Genomic DNA, 19,903 nt, shown 5'->3' with positions numbered 1-19,903 from the left:
GAATTTATTTTTGCATTTTTTAATGTCTGATTTTCTAAAGCTAGATATATCAGCTTAATTTTCAGTGCAGAAATAACAAGGTGATTTTTCTGTGTGGAAATAAATGCATTTACAACATATCCTGGCCAGCAGGAAGGAAGAGCTGAGCACTGGCTCTGAAGACTTATATCCTCTCTGTGTTTTGGAAACTGCAGTTTCTGGGTTGCATCTTTTGTTCCTCCACTATTATCACTGTTGGATCTTTTTACGTGCTTTTAGCAGAGAAGAAAAGAAGGGATATCAAAAGAGTAAATGTAAGATCCAATCTCCTTGAGAACAGAGGAGTATTTTGAAGGGTAGTAGTAACTTCTAGTTAACACAGCTCATCTCTAAGGAAACTGGTGCCAGGTATTTTCTTGAGCACAACTTATACATGGAATTGGACTTTACAAAGGGAGGAGTTTTGCATAAAATCAGGTGGTTCTAGGTACCTGCCCTTCCACCCAGCCTGGTGGTGGTTGGTGCAAGGACAGAAGCCATCAGAGGGTGCGACTTGTTTTCAGAGGGAGTGTGCACAAGCCATGGGTGCCCCTGAGGATTAGAATGAATTTCACTGCTACAATTTGCACACAGGAGGTTGCTGAAATGTCACTGGACTATCTTTCAGATGCTCAGGAATTGTAGGTGCAAACATTTCAGGCTCAAGAAGAGTTTATCAGAGTTTATAAACTTGCATCTAGCACTAGAATCGACTAAATAATGCCAATATCAAGCACGTGCCCTCTCAAGTCTGAGGAGATTTTTGGAAAAGATAATTAGTGTGCAATGAAACATTTCAGATGGTAAAGAATCCAACATGGAGTTAGTTTCTGTGTCAGCTCATTTTCTTCCATGCTCTGAAGTGAGTTGCATGGGGTGAGCCTGCTTTTGTCCACAGCTGTGGTCTCAGCGGCTGCTGAGTTGAGATCATCAGGGCTGCAAGAAGCCTTTATTTCCCTCATTCCAATTTTCTGGAATTTAGCAACAAAAATGTGGCTTAGCAAGCATTTTTGTTCTGTTTTTTTCTCTTTTCTTTTTTTTTCCTCCCCATTTACAAATAAATGTAATAGACATGAGCATCGCTGTGAGCTCCCTGAGGGGACGAGCATGTGAGCAAAAGTATTGCTATAGCCACTATTTTTGCAACTGCCATCTTGGCTAGTGCATCAGTGACGCAGCTGGGAAATCCCAGCTACTGCATAAACCAAATAACCAAACTTTCCATCGGGGGCTGTAATAGACTGAGACGCTAGATGGAATGGGCACAGAGGGAAGCTAAAAGCAGATATCATCAGTAAATTGCATATTTTCTGTGGTCAACCAAGCCCTAGCTCAGCACCTCTAGATATTATTGTGACATAAATCATTGAATCATGAATCACACAGTATTTCAGGAGAAAGCCTATGTTATATGATACGCACAGGTCAGTGCATTAATTTATTCACTGGAATAAGCCCTTGCATTATGTCCAAACTGTATGTTATATTTGTTCTTTTTGCTATGAGAAACCACCTTGTCTTACTATCTCTTGTGCAAAGAAAAAATATGGACTGTTTAGTTAAAAGATAAAGAAATGCTTTATTATTTCAACAGATGCTCGTTTTTTGTGCCCAGTTCTCCCTCCTGAGTAAAACAATGTGGTATGAAATCAAAGATGTGGTGTTTGGAAGGTCAGCTTTGATACTGGAAAACTGTAACCCACAGGTCTACCAAGACCTCCAGGTGCCTCCTGTGTGGGAAACCATTTTTATAGTAATAACCAGAGACCACGAGTTAGAAAATGAGTGGATAATCTGCTCTTGGGGTGAGGGGTGTGTGGGGGATAACTCAGGAAAGTGTGGTGAGCTAGTTTTATCTGCCTTAATTTCAGTTTTGTTGTTTGAGCCGTTTCTGTAATGAGCATCATGGTCTTTAAAAAGTTTCCTTCTTTTAATAGTTGGACCTGCTACCTAAGCCTTCCTTTCTTCGATAAGAAATTTAATTTAAAAAAAAAAAAAATCTGTCTGGAGAACCTACATACAAATCACCTATTTATTTTTTAGAACTTAGTATTTCAACCTAGTGTTTTTTGTGTTTAGTTTTGTTTTTAAACTAACATGTCTGTTAAAATGTCGCAGAACTGCGTTAGGCAGATAGGCTGTTCCTTCCCATGGTCATTTAACGGTCTGCACTCTTTTTCTCATTTGTCTGGTACTGCTGCTGCCTCCCAAACCCACTGTCCAACTGCACTCCATTGCAGTAGTATTATTCTTGATTTGCTCTGCAGTGATTCCTAGAGGCTCCAGCCAGGAATCTGCAACTGTGATGCTATGTTCAGTGTCAACAAGTATTGAGACGATCTCTGCATTACATATTCACAATCCAAAAAATCATAATGAAAATTATAAAAGACTATAGAAACAGCTGCAGTGGTTCAGTCCAGCATCCATGTAACCCAGCATTCTGGCTCCAGCTGTGGCCATAAATAAGATGCCTAGCAAAGGAAAGGAAGAGTGCAAGGTATTTGATATTCCTCCACTTCTTTTCCCAGGTCTCCCAGCCACCAGCAATTCATTTTCAGCTCAAGGGATTTCCTACCCCCTCTTTGGCAACCCCCAATGTGTCTGTCTTCCATGTGCTTTTCCACTCTCCCCTCGAAGCTCTTCAATAAGCTTCTCGCACCCACAGTGCTCTCCAGCATGGAGATCTGCCGCAGCCTGTGTGAACTCCTGCTGCTGTTGTGTGGTTTTGAACCAAGCTCCCGTTAGCTTTGGTTGGTGTCTCCTAGTCCTTGTGTTGGGAGAGGCAGGGAGCAGCCAGTCCCCACCCGCCCCCTCCACGTGTTGGAGACTGATGTCCACAACAGGCTGCAGCATCCTGACCTCTTGGTCCTTGTACAGCAACTGCTCCAGACTTCGATCACCCTGGTTGCATTTCTCTGAAGCTTTTCCAGTGTTTTGTTTTGGTTTTTTTCCTTTTCTTTTCTTTTTAGAACAGAAGAGTTTCTATCCCTGTTCTCTGAATGTTCTTGTGGGTTGTTTTTATTCTTCACTCAAATTAATGTCAATGTTATTCCAGACTTGGAAATATTTAATTTCTGGGAAAAGACTTTATTAAGTTGCTTCAGTTCATTTGTTCTGCTACAAGAAAGGATTTGGTGTTCAGCAACTAGCAATGTTCATTAACAACTATGTTTCTTTTTCTTTGTTTTTAGGGTTTTTTTGTTTTGGTTTCAACTCACTTATCTTTATTCTTACTCACTTCTGAAAGTGTTCAAAACTGAATGGGGAAATAAATAGATTTAAGTGAAAAGTGTGGATATTATTCAGTTGTTTTTAAAGGACTTTGGGTGCTCTTAACTCCTTCAATCAATTCTTGTGTAACTCCTGCTCTGTGCTGGGGTAGATACCAGTGTAAAGTATAGCACTTGTTCGATTTTGTGCCATGTTCAGCTATATTCGTACCTCTAACGGGAGCAGCCTTTGCCTTCTGTCTGTCTGTCCAGCTCACCCTCCAGTGAGTTGCAAAAGCAATACTCTACCTTTATTATTTTTCTTCTTTTTCACATCATCTGTCTTTCTCCATTTGCTCAGACAAATAAGTGATAAAAGGGAATGATGACCTGTTTAACACCACAGGAAGAAAGATGCATTATGAGACAAGAGAGACCTCTTGTTTACAGCAAGTTATTTTTGGTAATTAGCCATTTGTAGAGGAAGATGAGTCTCTGCTTGTAAAGTCAGCATGCCATAATTTAGAGGACTCTGAAAGGAAGTCTAACATTTGCCTGAATTGGAAATGTTAATTGTGTGCATTTAGAAATAAATAAATGGCTGTTTTTTCTTTGCAGGAAGCAGACTGAACAAAGACCTGAGACATTATCTCAACCAGAGGTTTCAGAAAGGATCGCCGGATCACGATCTGCAGCAAACTATTAGAGATAACCTTTATCGCCATGCCGTGCCTTGTAAGTAACAAAACATTGACCTGGTGGATTACATGTAGTAGAATTTTTGAGGCAGCCTTCACGTGGTGGTGTGCAGGGCTCCAGGGGAGACTCAGTCTTCAGCTTGGGCAGAATTGCATGTGTGACAGCAGATAGCATTCGGGTAGGGTTGAAAAGGAAACCAGTTCATCCCTGAATTCTGCTTTTTTGATGACCTTTCTGGAACAGCTGATGGTTGCTGGATGCAGGTCTGTGATGCTTACTGTGAAGAAAAAACCCTAAATATCCAGCCATGGAGTGAGTACTTGCCTTAGAAATAATCTTAATTAATATCATTATGGTGAATGTTCCTTTATTGGTTTGAAACCTATGAATAAAAAACCTACTTTTATTTTTATTTCCTTAGCTGAACTCTATTTCTGATGCTTATTTAACTTGTGAAATTGAACAGCATTTCGGCATTTTATGGCTGGGTGCCATTGTAGCAGGCAACTGTCACTGTTGGAAGGTCATCCTCAATTCAAGTAGGAGATAAGCAGCAAGAGGAAGTGAAGCTGAGAAAGAAGTGCTCTTTTTCGCTCCAAAAGCAACCAGGAGGAAAACGGAGAGGTTTAGAGAGTGTAATCTTTAGAAGTTCAGAATCTTTACCCAAAATCGGACTGTCCTTGGCGTTTTAAGATGTTCAGAGAGTGGAGAATGATCCAGTTGCATTGCACCTCTTTTTGGTATTCCTCAGCTGCCAGGAGAGATTGTTCTGAAGAAAAGGTTTTTCTGCTTGAATTTGGATGAGCTGTAGGGTAACGGTATGCCTTTCAGATCAGGCTGGGATAAGAACTAGTAGACATCTTAGTTATAGCATACTGAGATGAGCAGCAGAATAGTTTGAAGTTTTCTATCTCGGCATGAATCAGAGGTTGTTTATCCTGGTAGACTTTTATAAATATTGAATAATGATGTTGCCACTCAAAGATTGGTATTTGCCAACAAATATCACATAATGGTACGTAGAGTAATAGCTAAATCCAAGTGTTGCATGCAGGAGAACTGTGTAGGACCACAGTTAAAATTGTGTGGTAACGCTGACAAATGTTGATTCTTCAAATGGCAGATGCTGTATATCACCAGTGAGTTTATTCTCGTTTTATCAGTGGAAAGTATGGACCAAATTACGTTTAAAGTGCTGTGCATGGACATAAAGAATAAATATGGATTATTATTTTCTATTGAACACTTCCATTTTCCATTTTGTCAACGTGAAATATGATTAGTTTTCAATCATCTAACTTGCCAGGCTGCAGGTTTCTAAAGCATACTGCGGAAAGTGCTGCCTTCTAGGAGAGCACAAGCAATGTTAGGCTCAGTAGATGCAATGTCGTGATGCTAATGTCCTTCTGCCTATGTGTTATATTCCAATTTCTAAAGAAGCAAATAAAGCAAATGAGCCTAAGTTCTGTGGAAACATTTTGTGTGTTACCAGGGTTACATTTTGAAATGCTTTCCATTGATTCTTTTCTCTGATTTATTGAACTTGATGGTGAGCTAAACTGCTTGGACTCGCTAAAGACTTTTGATTTAAAATTAAGAGCAGTGAAAGTGATTCCTGCCTTTTAGAAATAGCTGGAGGAGATACAGGTTGTCAGTGTATTAATAAGAACATCAGTACTTATGTTCCATTTATGAAACAAATGGAAAATCTGAGAAGTGGAGTTAGTTATTGTGCGTCTCCATACTTGCTGAGTTATAAAGCAGGTATCATTTAATTTTTTCTTCATGTACTGTGGGGACAGTATTAGCGGTAGCTTTTAAGAATGATGCTAATATTCATATGTGAATTTGAATGAGACTGCTGCATGCACGGAGGGTCGGGATGCTTTACAGGTCTGGAGATTAATCTAGCTGTACACTCATATTTTTATTCCTTGATACACGTGACCAGTAAATCCAGAGCCCTGGACCAATCTCTAGTGCTAATGGATTATGAAGTCTTGTATTTTGAAAATGGAATTCCCTGCTGATTATGTGGTAAACACGAACAAGAACACAAGGTCACTTGGACTGAGCATGCTTGGCCTGACAGCTGCTTTTTGTTGCACTAATGTAAGGGCTAAATGAAGTGATAATTAGTAAATGCAAAATGGAGAACGGCTATGTTAACCAGTTCTTCCCCAGAAATTCTAGTATGAGTCCCATGTGGTTCAGCTCTGAGTAGTTTGGTAGAGGCTGTGAGAAAACCCAGAGGGCTTCTGTTTCCCACACAGCCGCGTGCTGGTTGCGTGCTTGGCTGACTCAGGAACCGAGCGAAGATACGGCTGTAGCTTTTGTAGAAGATAGAGGTCAAGCAGAGGGGAGAAAAGATGCAGAAAGTTTGGCTTGACCTTGTTATTTCATATGACAATGATATGGTGCTTAAGGATCATTTAGATTTTTACTTTAGGAGAGTTGGTTAAGAGTTTGCTTTCTTTTCTAGTGAACAATTGAAGGTGAGAGAGTGGGATGATGCCAGATCCCAAAGGGGATATGAGCACTGCCTAAATGGGTGACATGGGGATGGTTTCCTGAGAGATCAGAGGACTTCATCCCTAAATGTGGGAAATGAGACCTTAAAATGGACCCAAAAGGGAAGTATTATTGAAGTAAGTAGATGAATCATACAGTTGTTTTTGCAAGCTGAAGTCTTTCCCTGCTCCTCAGTGCCCTCTGCCCCTCCAGCACACTTCCTCTGAGTCGTCGTACCCTCAGCTCCCTGCTCCCCATTGAGCCGATTTTTTTCTGCAAAGATCCGTAGTAAACAGCAGCTGTGACAAGCTTCCAGGTGGCCTCCAAGTTTGGTTGTCGTGCCATCATGAGTGCTCTGCTGTTACTATTACACCAAACCCACGGGTTTATTTACAGACCCAAAGCATTCTCCTCTGGAACTTACAGCTTCAGCATCCTAATCTAGGACTGAGCCGGAGTAAGGAAGAGAGGCAGGACACCTTATTTATGTATTTGGATCATGCATAAGTGCTTATGAAGCCGTGCATTTACAATGCACGAATCTTTAAAAGGAGTTAGTGTAGTTCAGCCACTGAACTAGCTTTTATTTCAGCTGAACCGTGTGTTACTTCCTTCACTTTCTTTCTGATGCTCTCATTTCACTGTTAACTTCACATGCTGGGTCAGAGACTTATTTTTAGAGCATTTTTGTCTTCTGCTTAAGAAAAATTAGCACCATAAACTTGAGCAAAGTTATTCTCCTTATGTGTTCAGATAAATGACTATTTGCATTCCTAGCATGCAGGATCCGCTGTCAGAACTAGAAAAAAACCCTCAAATACGTCATCCAGATTAGCAAGATGTTGGTCCAGTCTCTAGCTATCTTCTTTGCCTCATTTTATTTTGAAGCACCATATTTTTCCTGTTTTCTGATGTGCCTAATGAAGATCACCAGAAATAATGCTCTATTTGTGGGCTAGTTAATGGCTCCATTGAGCTTAGAGCAGACTGTGAATTGGCAACAATTTCATGATTACTGATTGCCCATGATGTATCAGAAGTGCTTCCACTCATGCAGAGACTTTGCCCACAGCTTATTTCTAGCATGGATTTTCCCAAACAGGATTGGTGTATGTGAAGATTTACTTAGTGGAAAATGTGATTAGTTGGAAGTACAAGTAAGAATATAGCCATTAAATAGGTGTTTCCAAGTAGCCTTACCTTGCAATACCTGTGCAGTAGTGTTAATTGAGAAAGATAGGTGATAACAACTTGCTTTAATGTTACAGCGCAGCAGCGTGTCTAAACCACTGTTCACAGGAGGCTGAACAGACAGGATTATCTTCCTCATTTTGAAATGATGGTAGAGGGCATCTGTTTAAAATAAACAAGCAGTACTGGTCATTTGTCCTAGTTGCTTATTCTCAACAACCTGACAGCAGTTTTCAAAGTGTATCAAGAAGAATCAGAGAGATTATATTATTTCTGCAAAAGCTTATCTTAGCACGTTTGGTTTTTTTTTTTTTTTTTTTTTTTTCCTCTGAGCACGTTTACTTGATTCTCTGCTTGTTTCAGTCCCGTGTGACGTGCAGAGGCAGCTATGGTGGGCCTGGCATCTGTACCTTTACTTGCCAAAACAGTATAGCTGGTGCAGGCATGACAGAAATAAGAGAACAGTGGTCCCCTCCCTATTCATGTATATTCTGCATTTATCTTATTTCACTAGCGTGCAAATCTTTTCTTTGCCAGGCTGTAGGCTTCAGAAGCGAAATTCCAGAAAGTGCAAGGTCTTTTTGATGGTAAATGAAATGGGGACAATGTAATGGCTAGCCTAGACTTGAGTCTTAGATGTCAGCCTAGACACTATGTGGTAATCTTTTTTTTTCCTCTTCTTCCCAAAATTGGCTTTTAAAACCTCAGGAGGTCATCATTCAACAGTTGATTCACTTTTCCAAAACAAGTACATGCCCTGGGATTAATTGGCTGGAGAGTTTAACATTAGAGATTTACCACTTTCATTTCTGCTGTCTGTTCTCTCACCTTCCCAGAGTTTGATGTTCCTCTGTCTTCAATTACAGAACAGTAGCTCCAACTGTTGTGGTTAGTCTTATAGGGGAGCATGGAGCAAAATGGAAAGAAATGGATAAAAATCAATAGTGTAAGTGTCGAGTGATCTGTAAGGAGAAAAAGACAGCAACACCCAGACACCTGGCTGGCCTGAACTCTCTCGCATTTCAGTGGGAAATTTGAGAGTAAGTTTGTTTATTCCAAGCAATCTACTGGTGCAAAGGAAAAAGTCTCCTTTCTAGGGAAAACCAAGAATATCGAACAAGGAAACTTCACAGTATTTAGAGGACAAACTTTAGTGAGTGGATGTAGAGGAGCACATTGAACCTTATTATCTGGATTAAACGTTTTCATGGGTAATTGAACTACCAAAGGGCAATTTAGTTGCTCCAGGAGTCGGAGAAGCTGCTACGTACGTAGTCACCATCATCTGCAGCTGATGGAGGACTGGAGAGAGTAAATGGGCTGGAGTGTGATGAAGCTGCTGTCAAACACGCAGACTTAGGTGATTTCCCAGGATAGCTTTTAAAGTCCTGTAGCGCTGGGTTCCCCATAAGTACTTCTGAACTTCAGAATGAATTGATAGAAGGGATATGCAAACCAGCTTACAGAAGGATATTTTCTTTAGACTATTGAGTATAGTAGTCTATCAGTGTGGTGGGAAAAATTGTTGAAGTGAAGCAGAAAGACCTTTATGTTACAAATGCATGTGTTTTTACATGTGGGGATATTTGAGTCACAATTTTGAAGTTATTTTTAGTTACTAATTTTTATTAAGGATAAACAGAATCACTGACAGTGCACATTATTTTTCTTCACAGGCAATAAATCATCAGTTTAGGTACACAAATGTTCTTTGAATTCTCAAAAGCTTTCCAGACCTGCAGCCGTGTTTATTATCCAAGTACCTCTTGTTGCAGTTCCCTTCCTAAAGGTGTAATTCTGCTTTTGTAATGAGAAGTTGCAGTGTCCATGAAATATTCATTTGAAGGCCCGCATTGATAAGGTGATGAACAGCAAGCTGATCTTTTTACTAAGACATGAAAAATAATTAATTGCTTTACAAGATTTATGTTAGGGAAAAGTTCTAAATATTTTTAAAATAGTGTCCTTATCACTAGCGTGCAACATACAGGTACCAGCAGTATGTAAACAGAATTTTTCTCAAGAATGTTTTCTTGAGTTGATCTAACTCTGAAGAATATGAGGCATATTTTCCATGCCAGCTAGCGCACACACATATACTTTTTCCTGTATTTTCATCAGGGACTATATCCTGAGTACAGCCAGTGGGTTTAGAAAATCCTTGTAGCTGTGTTCCGGGGAGTGCAGAATTGCAGCAGTCTCTCCTGCAGTTTTCAGGGATAGAATTATTTCACATATTAGTGAACTAGATGTGTTTTCACTTTTGAGAGAGCAAAGTGCCCTGTTTTGAGCAACAGGGCCAATATTTCTGTAGTTTAGTTCCTTTTAGTCATTTCTCTTTAATCTAGGAGCCTTCAGACCTTTTTTTCCATCTGGTCTGTTCTTTCAGATCAATAGTGCATTTTATGCTAGTGCAACTATTGGTCTTTTTGGTTTTTTGGTTTTGGTTTGGGCGTTGTTTTTTTTTTTTTTTTTTTTCTTTACATTTGGAAATAAAAGTACTTATGATAGCAAATATTGCTCCATCTGCTTACCCATTTGTGAGGAATAGCTTTTTTGTATTTCGCTGTACACCCAGTTGAAATTGCATGAGGCACCAGAGAACAGTACAAAGCAGAAGAGCTCAGCCTTATAGGCTCTCCCATGCCACTTGCCAACGGAGATTTGGGTAAGAAGTGTGGGAAGAGATTACATGGCTAGCTTGCTTTGTTTTCTTTGTTAGTCCCCAGCGTACTTAATTTTGCGGGTTTTTTCATTGCAGTTGCTTTGTACTATGGCAGAGCATCTGCAAGCAGGTATTTAGGTAGTGGAAACAACGTCTGTGCATATGTTTTAAAATGTAAAGGTTTCTAAGGTTGTGAGTCTCTTGGAAAGCAAAGAGTACATCAGAGCTGAGAACAAGTTCTGCTGTTTGGAGGTTGAAGGGGGGGAGATCAATTACCTCACATTATTTACTTCACAACTGGCTCTGTCCTGCCATAGTTTTATTCACCATCACAATTTAAACTATAGAAGAGACTCAAACCACAATATCCCCCACAGTAATGGAATGAAAATCTCCTGAAGAGTGTGTGGTCAAAGGTGCAAAGTGTCCTTAAATCCATATTTTTCATACGATGCCCCAGGGTCCTGATTAGATCTTTTGTGATGGCTGCAGCATCCCAGCTTTTGATTTCATCGAGGCGGTTTGATTTCTTTTCAGCTACCACCATGTATCTGTTCAAGGTTTACAGTGTATTGATTATGCTATGAGCCACCAGAATGAGTATTCCAGGCAAAAGGAACAGTTTAAAATGGGGAAAAAGTAAACACATACCTGTTCTTTAACCTGTTCTTCCACTCACATTTGTTTTTGGGATTCACACTTGGTATTTCATGATTAACTGCCTCTAGAAAGCACCCATCGCTATGTATCGGTGTGTTTGTGCTTGGCTGTGTTGATTTGCATGGTGGTTTCACAGTTACAAAACTCCTGTCCTTCTTTCATCAAAGATGGCAGTACTTAAAAGAGGACACCTGAAGATCCTATTTATACGATATTATTCTGGGCCAGCACGGTACCTGCAGTGTAGTGTGGGCAAAGCCAGGGGCATTGCAGAGGAGGAAATGCCGGTGCGATTCCCAGTCTCATGCATTGCTACTGTGACAGTTTCTGAGCCCAGGAGGGCGGTGGCAGATGCAAGTTCCTGACGGTTTGATGGGGATGCAGACTTGCTACATTTCATCTTCAAACAATTATCATTTTTTTAACACTACAATGCTTCTTCACATAAAGCACGCTGTATTTGTCCTCTAAATCCTTTCTCTCTGTGTTTCAGCAGAGAGGAGATTAGCTGTGTAATCATTTATAAAGCTGTTTAGATACTGCTGGCTGGTTTTCTTTGAGGAGAGTCATACCCAGTACCTTTACTAGGAATAACTCTGTAAATTAATCTTCATTGATTTCCTCCCAGCCCCACCCCCACCCCCCCCCCCCCAGTGAATAAGAAGGTAGAAAAAATAGAATAAATATTTCTAGTTCTGCCCCTATTGAAGGAGAAATAAATCTTTCCTATTAGTCATAAAGGTCTAGCTGTATTTTTTTTTATTATGTCCTCTTGAATAATTAGAGCTTTTGAGTTATACAGTCAAGATTCCTGGGTCATTGCCAGAGCAGATTTGTTTAAGAGGGACACTAGTTCCCTGAATTCCTTTTAAAGGGCTTTGTAATGTCCCAGGCTGCTCTTAATTAGTGATTTAAGAGGGAATACATCTGTTTCACTGAGGATTGTGAAAATTGTTATTTAAATGGAAATGTTTAATAAATGGCTCTTTGAAAGGCTAATGTATCTTCCAAATGAGAGGTGTATCACAGAGTAATCAGGTGGATAGTGATCTAGCAGTTCTACTTGCAGGGTCTTTTTGGAGCCGAAGATGGAGAAAAACATCAAAGACCCTTGGAAGTTTCATCTGCCATTGGATTATATTTCATACTTCATCATTCATTCACTACGTGCACTTTTTCTTTAAACTTTAGGAGGTTTAACACTTCATTTACCAGGAGAAAGAACAGTAAACAAATGTTGATGTTGGTAAAAGGAGGTCTGTAGGAAGAACCAGTATCAATTATTAGATGAATTGATTATACTTCATTTTTTTCTCAGACCATCAACTCAAATACTGCCACTACAGTATGGATTTTTCTACCAAATTTAAAACTACTTAATGGGAGATTGCTATATGCTAAAAATGTGCAGTAATTTTTGCTGTATTTGGAATTTGAACTGGCATGCCTCAGAACTGAGAGGCTGGGGCAGGTGATGAAGGAAGGAGGAACTCCAAATTAAGAAGCTGCTGCTTTTAGCAAACTCTTCCTTGAATACATGAGGAGGTGGCTATTTATAAATGCAGCATTACCATCTCCTACTGTTTGCAAGTCTTGAATTAGTAATCAAAACCTTGAAACTGGATATTTTGACTCCTTTCATTTACCTGTTAGTTTCTGAGCCCTTTCTGCCATCTTTCATGTTTTTTTAGGGTGTGGGGTTTTTTAGTGTGTTTTGTTTTGTTCAGAGAGGGCTGCTATGAGAGCTGAAAATGTACTTGAATAGTGAGGTTATTTTCAGCTCTCCTAAATCAAGGTATGTAAGGTTTTGAGAAAAGCAGCAAGTGTTGCAAGATGTGCCAGAGAGTTGAGGAAAACCCGGCAGGATGCTAAATGGCGGTGCAGAAGTAGGAAGGCTGGACTCGACAGGGGGGCAGAGCTGGACCCAGTTCTTTCAGGAATGTAAACATCCCATAATATTCATAAATATCTTTCCCATTTTTGCATTCCCATAATTTTTAAATATATATTTTGCTATCTCACTTAGCCTTCTGCAATCCTCTGCAAAACACCCAGTACTTTCTAGAAGGGAACAGCTGATGAGATGCGATAGTGTTGCTCCTGTGTAACTAACCACACTGGTGAATCACATTGACAGACATTCTGTAAATTGCCCACATTATAGAACATTGATGATACCATTAAAATGGTAAATTTAATATTATAGTACTATTAGATTTCTCCCTCATTAACTCTGATCTGATAAACAACCTCCGGCATATTTTGAAGGTAATAGTCACCTTACAATCACTATTGCTCTTCTCTATCTGGCATTTCAAGCTCCTATAGATTTATAGTTCTTCTGTCATCTAATCTGTACTTACTCCTTTATTTTTTCTTTGAACGTGCTCTTCCAAGCAGACCTTTTCCTAGAGGGCCCTGGGCATGCAATTAACACTTCACAGCAAGAATGAAGTCATCCTAAATTCCATTCCTGAGATTTAGGACAAAATTGATTTTAGAGAATAAAAGAAACCCAATGTTCAGGCAAGCATGATGCAGACTTCCAGAGGTGTTTTAGTAGAGGGCACTTCGTAAGGGTTGGTACAGGGCAATGCTGGTAGCAGTGGTTGTGTTCTTGGCTTTTGCAAACAGGTATCAGAGCAGCCTCTGCAAAATCTTGCTGGAGACATAGGTGGTGAAGAGGGGAGCGAGCGGGGCTCTGATGAGTGCTGGGCACAGCCCTGCCAGAGCACGCCTGGGAGCTGGAAAAGCTGGAGAAACTTTTTTTCAACTGTGGTTGTCCAGCAGAGACAACTTCCACTCCCAAACGTTAACCCTCAAGCAGCAAAACCATGAGTCGCAGCTTACCAAAGTAACCTTAGCTCCTCTCAACTGGCAGGGAGGCTTCTGTGGAGGTATCACTTGGCTCCTTGTTTTCCTAAGTGAGTCATGGTTTAATTAGAGCCCTGTCTCGAGGAGGAGGTGGTTGTTATCCATCACCTATCACAATGTAAAAGTGGAAAGCGATGCTGAAACGCTGACCCTTAATCTGAAGTGCACCATCTGTGTTTTATTTCCACATCTTGCTGAGTTTACGGTTATTTGAATTCACAGTTTGTTCCCCATTTGCTGTTCCCACATGGTAAGTGAATTGGATCCAAAATGTACTGATGAAAGATTGAGAAGCCTGTTGGAGAAGTTTGTTCCTACCTACAAGAGTGCTCTATCTCACACTTCTTCCACCCTGTGAGTTAAATCCCAGCTGTAAAATCTTGACTCAAGATGGTCTTCTTTCATGGTGGGAATCGGGGTTACTGTAAGGACAAAAGACTCCTTTCCCCATCCTGAAGTGATTTATGGTTTGCCTTTGACTTTCTGCTCAAGAAAGGGTAGAGAGTTCTCTCACATCTGACTAAGTATTTGCTTTACTGTTTCTGTAAATTTGTGTGGATGCTTCTCTGGTGGTGAAGCACTTATTTAATGTTTTTTTCTTTGTTAGTATGAGCCAAAGTGTTTGATGGTAAAATAAGACTGGGTATAATATAACGAAGGGTGCTATAATTATGATTGTAACAGTTTTCATGGTGCAATTTTGGTGAATTACTCTGATTTTAGAATGGGCAAGCAGCTCAAAACCAGGATGAATTTCATTTATTCTCAGTTTTTTCTATTTTTTCTACTTACAGCAACCATTTTCTTAAGACACAACTAACTGTAAAAAGATATAAAATTTAAACATGTCATATTTCAAAAGCAAGCCATCAAAATGCTGAAGGCTGTGTAAACTTAAATACCTTCTTTGGCTTTTGCTCAGGACCACACAGGCTTTGAGAAATTGATTGCTCTGGTGCTGGAAGGGGCTTTCATGATACAGAAACAGAGGTTTGCATTGAATTTCTTTCTTTGTGTGTGGGACTTTTTTTTGGAAAGAGAAAAAGCCTTTAAACCCCAGATTAAAAATAAGTCATTTCATTGTTTCCTTTCCCTCCCTTCTAAATCTTATGAAAGAGTTTTCATAAATGATTGGGGAGCTGCATCTCTGAATAAATGTAATGTAAAATGCTCCATTTCTTTTTTTAATAAAGAGGCTTTTTTCTGGAATGTCTCATTTAAGTGCTGCCTCATTGAAGTATCATCTGGTGAGAGAGTTTGCCTAGTTTGTGCAGATTTGTTTTATTTTGTGGACATGAAGAGGAGAGGCGAGGAATTAAGAGTTATTTGTTTTTGTATTGCAGTTTTCAAATTTACTGCGTCCAGTACTCTAAACCCATCATTATTAGAGGCTTTGGACTTCCCATGGGGACTGTGAGCTGACTGGACACATACCCAAAAAACCAGCCTCAGACTCAATGAGGCTCTTGTTGAAATATCAGGAAGGTGAATCTTGAGCAAAGAATTTTCATCTTTTCTTTTTAAACAAGAGACACATAATGGGCCAGCACCTTGGGCCAGATGGTGTTTTCATGAAAATATTTGTGTCCCGTAAAATTAAGACTGTTTGTAATCAGGCCATTCTCCTGTTCGTGCATGGCTATTTCTCTTACAAAGGTAATAAAAGGCTTACTAACTCTCGGTGGCATTTTCCCCCTACCCAGTTCAAGTGCTTTTGGGGATCGGGTACTTCAGCAAGAGCAGTCGCTGTGTTTGCGGTGTTGGGTTTGGTAGCGGAACAGAGAGATGATGTTTTTTTCCTTACATTGCCTGGCCCTCACACACACGTGCTGTAAACTTGTGAGCTGTTGCCTGCATCCACACCTGTACCAAGCTGCTTTGCAAGCAAGGGCTGGTAGCTGGTGTGGTTCAAAACGTCTGCTTGTTAGAGCAGCAGCAGCGGATGCTGTCCCTGCCATGCCTGAGCACTGGTCCATGGGAGCAGGTGACTGGGGTGGCCCCACAGCACCCTTGCCCACCCCACCAGCATCTCCTGCGTGCTCCTCGGGATCCGCACGAGCCCTGGAGAAGCAGCCGTTGAGCTGCAGAGAAGCAGGTTTCCTTGCGAGGCTGGAGTCCCCTGGGATTTCAGTGCTGCATCTAAGCAATCCTGTCCTGTGAGATATGTGGAAAGCATCCAAGACGGACACCTGCTGGCTCTGAAGCAGTCAAGTGCTTTTTCCAAAATATCTTTGGCCCCTGTTCTTGATGTTTACTTTTTAAAAGATACAGGCATGTGTTGGCTGTAAAAGAAAGGAAAAAGAAAAAACAAAAACCCAACGTTGCTACTGCCACTGAAATTCCCTGCAGATTTAAAAGGAAGATGAAAGTTGGTACTTTAAGAGAAACTCGAAGCCCTTGGGACAAGCACAGCAGAAAACAGAAAGATGCTCTGTATTCTGTCTGATTGCTTGCAAAAATGAGTGCTGTATCTCCTACGGAGAGAAAGACAGAGCTAGAAATACATATTCGCATAGTTACCCTGTTCTTGTGCCTTGCAAACTAGGACAATACCATTTCGCGCTTCCCTGGGCATATTCTCAAACAGCAGCTCGGTGAAAGTGTTAGAGAAATAAAAAGGGTGAGGGAGAAAGAAGAAAGGGGAGAAAAATCTGCCTCTTGGTATTTCAGATCTCCAGCATACACAGGTGCTTTTTAATCCCTCTGGCCTACATATTCCACAGCCCCTAGGAATAGAGGAGTCGTGATGTAATGCTCTTTTCCTCACACTCCCAGCTTAAATACAGATGGAAATTGTTGTCATGTGTTAGAAATGTCACCAATAATATAAAAGGCAGGCTTCTGCATTCTCCCTTTTGCACTGTCAGCTGCTGCTGCCAGCTTATTCTTCCCTCTCAAACCTATTGTCATGTGGCAGAAACCCTGATGTAAGTAAGCCCTGTCCTCCCCCTGCTTATGATCCCTGCATTTTTTATTCCCCTCTGCTGCAGTGCTGAGGATCATTACATACCACGACTTAAAGACAAGACCTCACAAAGGAAGGATTAATCTTGTATTTGTGCTTGAATTTCGAAGGACTCAGGCAAGTGAGAATGTTCTGTTGTATTCTCTTCTTTTTTTGCTTTCCTAGATGCTAACGTAAGAAATGAAAAGCAGCAGATGCGATAAGCTAGATCTGCGTTTGCTGAGCGAACCCAGCGGTTCCTCAGCTGCAGGTTGTGCGTGTAAGGAGAGAGCGGGTTATAACGGGAGGCAGGGGAGGCTGTGGGGTCGGGAAGGGAGCTGCGGAGCGGGGCTGCACAGCCGTAGCCCAGCCTGGGAGGACAGATGGCTAGTGCTGCTTTTTAATTCATCAAGCAGGCTTTACGTGAGGCCCGTTGGCGAGCGGGTGTACCGCGAAAAGCGGGGTCAATGGGCACGAATAGTCTGAGATCAGGACCAGATGCCTGCCGAACAATGGGGCTTTTGAAAGAAATGCGGGAGGAAGCGTGGCGCTTGCTTTGTACTGCCTCCGCATTGCAGGTCGGAATGGGGCAGCTCCGATTTAATGAAGTGCATTCCTAAACGTGGTCGTCAGCCCGGGCTGGGAGACAAGGGGACATGTCAGAAGGGGGCTTGTGGGGCCGGCGTGCGGGGGGAGCGATCCACTGATGGATCGCCCCGAACAATGCAGTCTTAGTGTTGGATGGGAAAAACCATCAATACATCCCTGCGCATATTAATGCGATGCAGCAGGTGTTGCTAAATGTCTGTCCCCTCATTGTTCTCCCGCGGCTCAGCCAAGGAGGGGGCAGGAAGGAGACCTCACGAGGGATGCGCTCATCTGGGGTAGAAATGTAGCTGCTCCCCAGGCGGCCGCGCATGCCGAAAGTAAAGTGGGAGGCGAGAATCGGCGCGAGTTTCCATTCCTGGGGTTGCAGCGTGGGGCAAGGTGCTGGCCACTGGGCTGTGGTCCCCTGTGCTGGCTCTGGCGAGCAAGGTGGGGGGGGAGCAGGCTCGGAGAGGCTGGTCACATCTGAAAGGCGTAGCAGGGCCAGGAGGTTCTTTTTTCTGTAAAACATCCCCTAAACTAAGCAGGTGTGAGGGCTGGGGAGTGGATCTCCCAAGAGCAGGCTGGGTCACCAGGGCAGGGGGTGAGGAGAGAGAAGGCAGAAATGGTGTCCTAGTTGAAATTCGGTAGTGAGAGAGTTAAAAAGGGCATTTTTTTTTTTCAGCTTTTCCAAAAATACATCAATTGTGAATGAGTTGCAGGAGCTGTGCGTGAATGGCAATAAACAAGGTGTACAACATGTATAAACCCGAACAAAATAGCTATTTCTGCATTTGCGTGTATCCTGCTGCACTGGCTGGATATATCCATGCTTAAGATAGTTTTCTGTGTAACAGAAGTAACATCCCTAAATACTTATAGCCATGTTAGCCCGCGTAATTCTTAAAGGCTTGGGGGGGAGCGTACATAGTCTGTCATTATTGTATTTATTTCTTAATATAAAGACACCCATTTAATTGCTGCCATCGTGTTGTCTGTTCCCCTTGTGATTTGTGACATGCTATACTGTGTTTGTCAGCAGAATGAAAGGGGTCTTTGTTCCTTATTCGTATTATGGCACACTGCATCTCTCAGTGAAAATGGAATATTTGCCTTTAGAGCTAACTTAGCTGGTGATCTGTACCCACTGTTATGCTGGGAAGGGTTTCTGATTCTTCCCAGGAGTTTCAGAGGAATTTGCAGGGAAGGCTTGTATTATTTTATTTATTTATTTTTACATATCAGTGTGTTAATAGTGATGAAGAGTGATCAGCTTCATTTGCCCACAGGACAGGTAAATCATGGCCAGTGGCTGCTGCAGCTTCGCACGTTGCGGCTGCCTTTCCGTGTATCCCTCGCCTGTGGCCAAGTCGACCATGAACTAGGATTTAGCCCTTGTGCACCTTCGATCATTTACTGCTGTGTAAACTGCCAACAAGAGTTTAGAAAAATAAACAGTCTGTAATATGGACAAGCTTGTGTGCTTATTCAAAGGTTGGCCAAGACCGCAGATTAATAAAGGCAGTTACTGAACGGCCAGCTATGAGAGTGACTTTTTGGGGATGCCGGTAGCACTTGTAGAGCACTGTCCAGCCACTGGTGCCGAGTGTGTGCTGGATTAGGTTACAGTATCGTCTAACAGCAGCAGCGTTATCGGTTGCTATCTATTTACTGTCCTTTTCGTGCTCTAGCTACTTGGATATCTGTCTGTGCGCATCTAAGTGGGAATGGTTTACATGTGTAGCGGCTGGAATTAGCAGCTAAAAAGGATCCAAATATAAGTTAGTGCTTGCCCAGACAATTAATAAGACTTCTCCTAACATACGTTGTGTGAATATATGGAGCTCATTTTTAAATTGAACTATCAGGTTCAGCAACTTGAGCTTTGTGCTGTTAATTATGTTTATTTCCTACTCTGCGGTGCACAAGGGAAAAATGGGCAAAAGGCAAAGTCTAGCTCAGTCCCAGGAGGCTATTATGGTCTGCTGCAAATGGCTTTTCTGTTAGAGGGTCTGGCTCAGTAAAGGGTCAGATTGTGAACCTGTTGCTTGTCCATGTGTGGCTCCTCCTGCAACATAGGAAATTATATTGAGGAGTAACTTTGCTCTGGAGAGAGCAAGGATTCGCTCAGTGGTGCAGCAGAGCAGGAAGTGGGTTTTGTCCCTTGCCAGTTTGTTGCCACTCGTCATTGCCTACTGCTAGCTCCTGTCAGATGGAAGCAATGATGGATCCATGTAGATCCCAGAATGGTGCTTCACATCCTTCTGGGCAGCTGCTACAGAGCTGGCAAGAAAGAGCACCGGCAGCTGCTTCAGGAGCACTTCAGCTCCTTGCTGTTGATGTGTTGCACAGGCAGGTTTTGCCGTAACAGCAATAAGCCTTTTCTAGTTGAATTTCTTTCCTTTTTATACACTCTGCTAATGCAGGTAATCCAGCCTGCAGTTTGAAGCTTAAAGTATCCCTTTTGCCATTATTGACAACCCCTAGCACAAGTAAAGCTGTGATAGCAGTCAGAGTGATGCAGAAAGAAAAAAGCAGAAATGA

At 41.7% G+C, this 19,903-nt stretch overlaps 1 protein-coding gene across 30 annotated transcripts in view; it reads left to right on the top strand.

Annotated features, from left to right (window-relative positions):
* The window catches only part of MAGI1 (membrane associated guanylate kinase, WW and PDZ domain containing 1), a 349,049-nt gene that overhangs the window by 173,704 nt on the left and 155,442 nt on the right, over window positions 1-19,903 (top strand). For all 30 annotated transcript variants that reach the window (XM_075762367.1, XM_075762366.1, XM_075762362.1 and 27 more), the window contains exon 2: window positions 3,849-3,965. In XM_075762367.1, coding sequence (XP_075618482.1) covers window positions 3,849-3,965 — 117 coding nt within the window. The remainder of the gene's footprint in view (window positions 1-3,848; window positions 3,966-19,903) is intronic.

The sequence above is a fragment of the Balearica regulorum genome, chromosome 10, assembly GCF_011004875.1.
Source record: "Balearica regulorum gibbericeps isolate bBalReg1 chromosome 10, bBalReg1.pri, whole genome shotgun sequence".
NCBI classification, from domain to species: domain Eukaryota; kingdom Metazoa; phylum Chordata; class Aves; order Gruiformes; family Gruidae; genus Balearica; species Balearica regulorum.
This window is presented reverse-complemented; position numbering and strand designations above follow the sequence as displayed.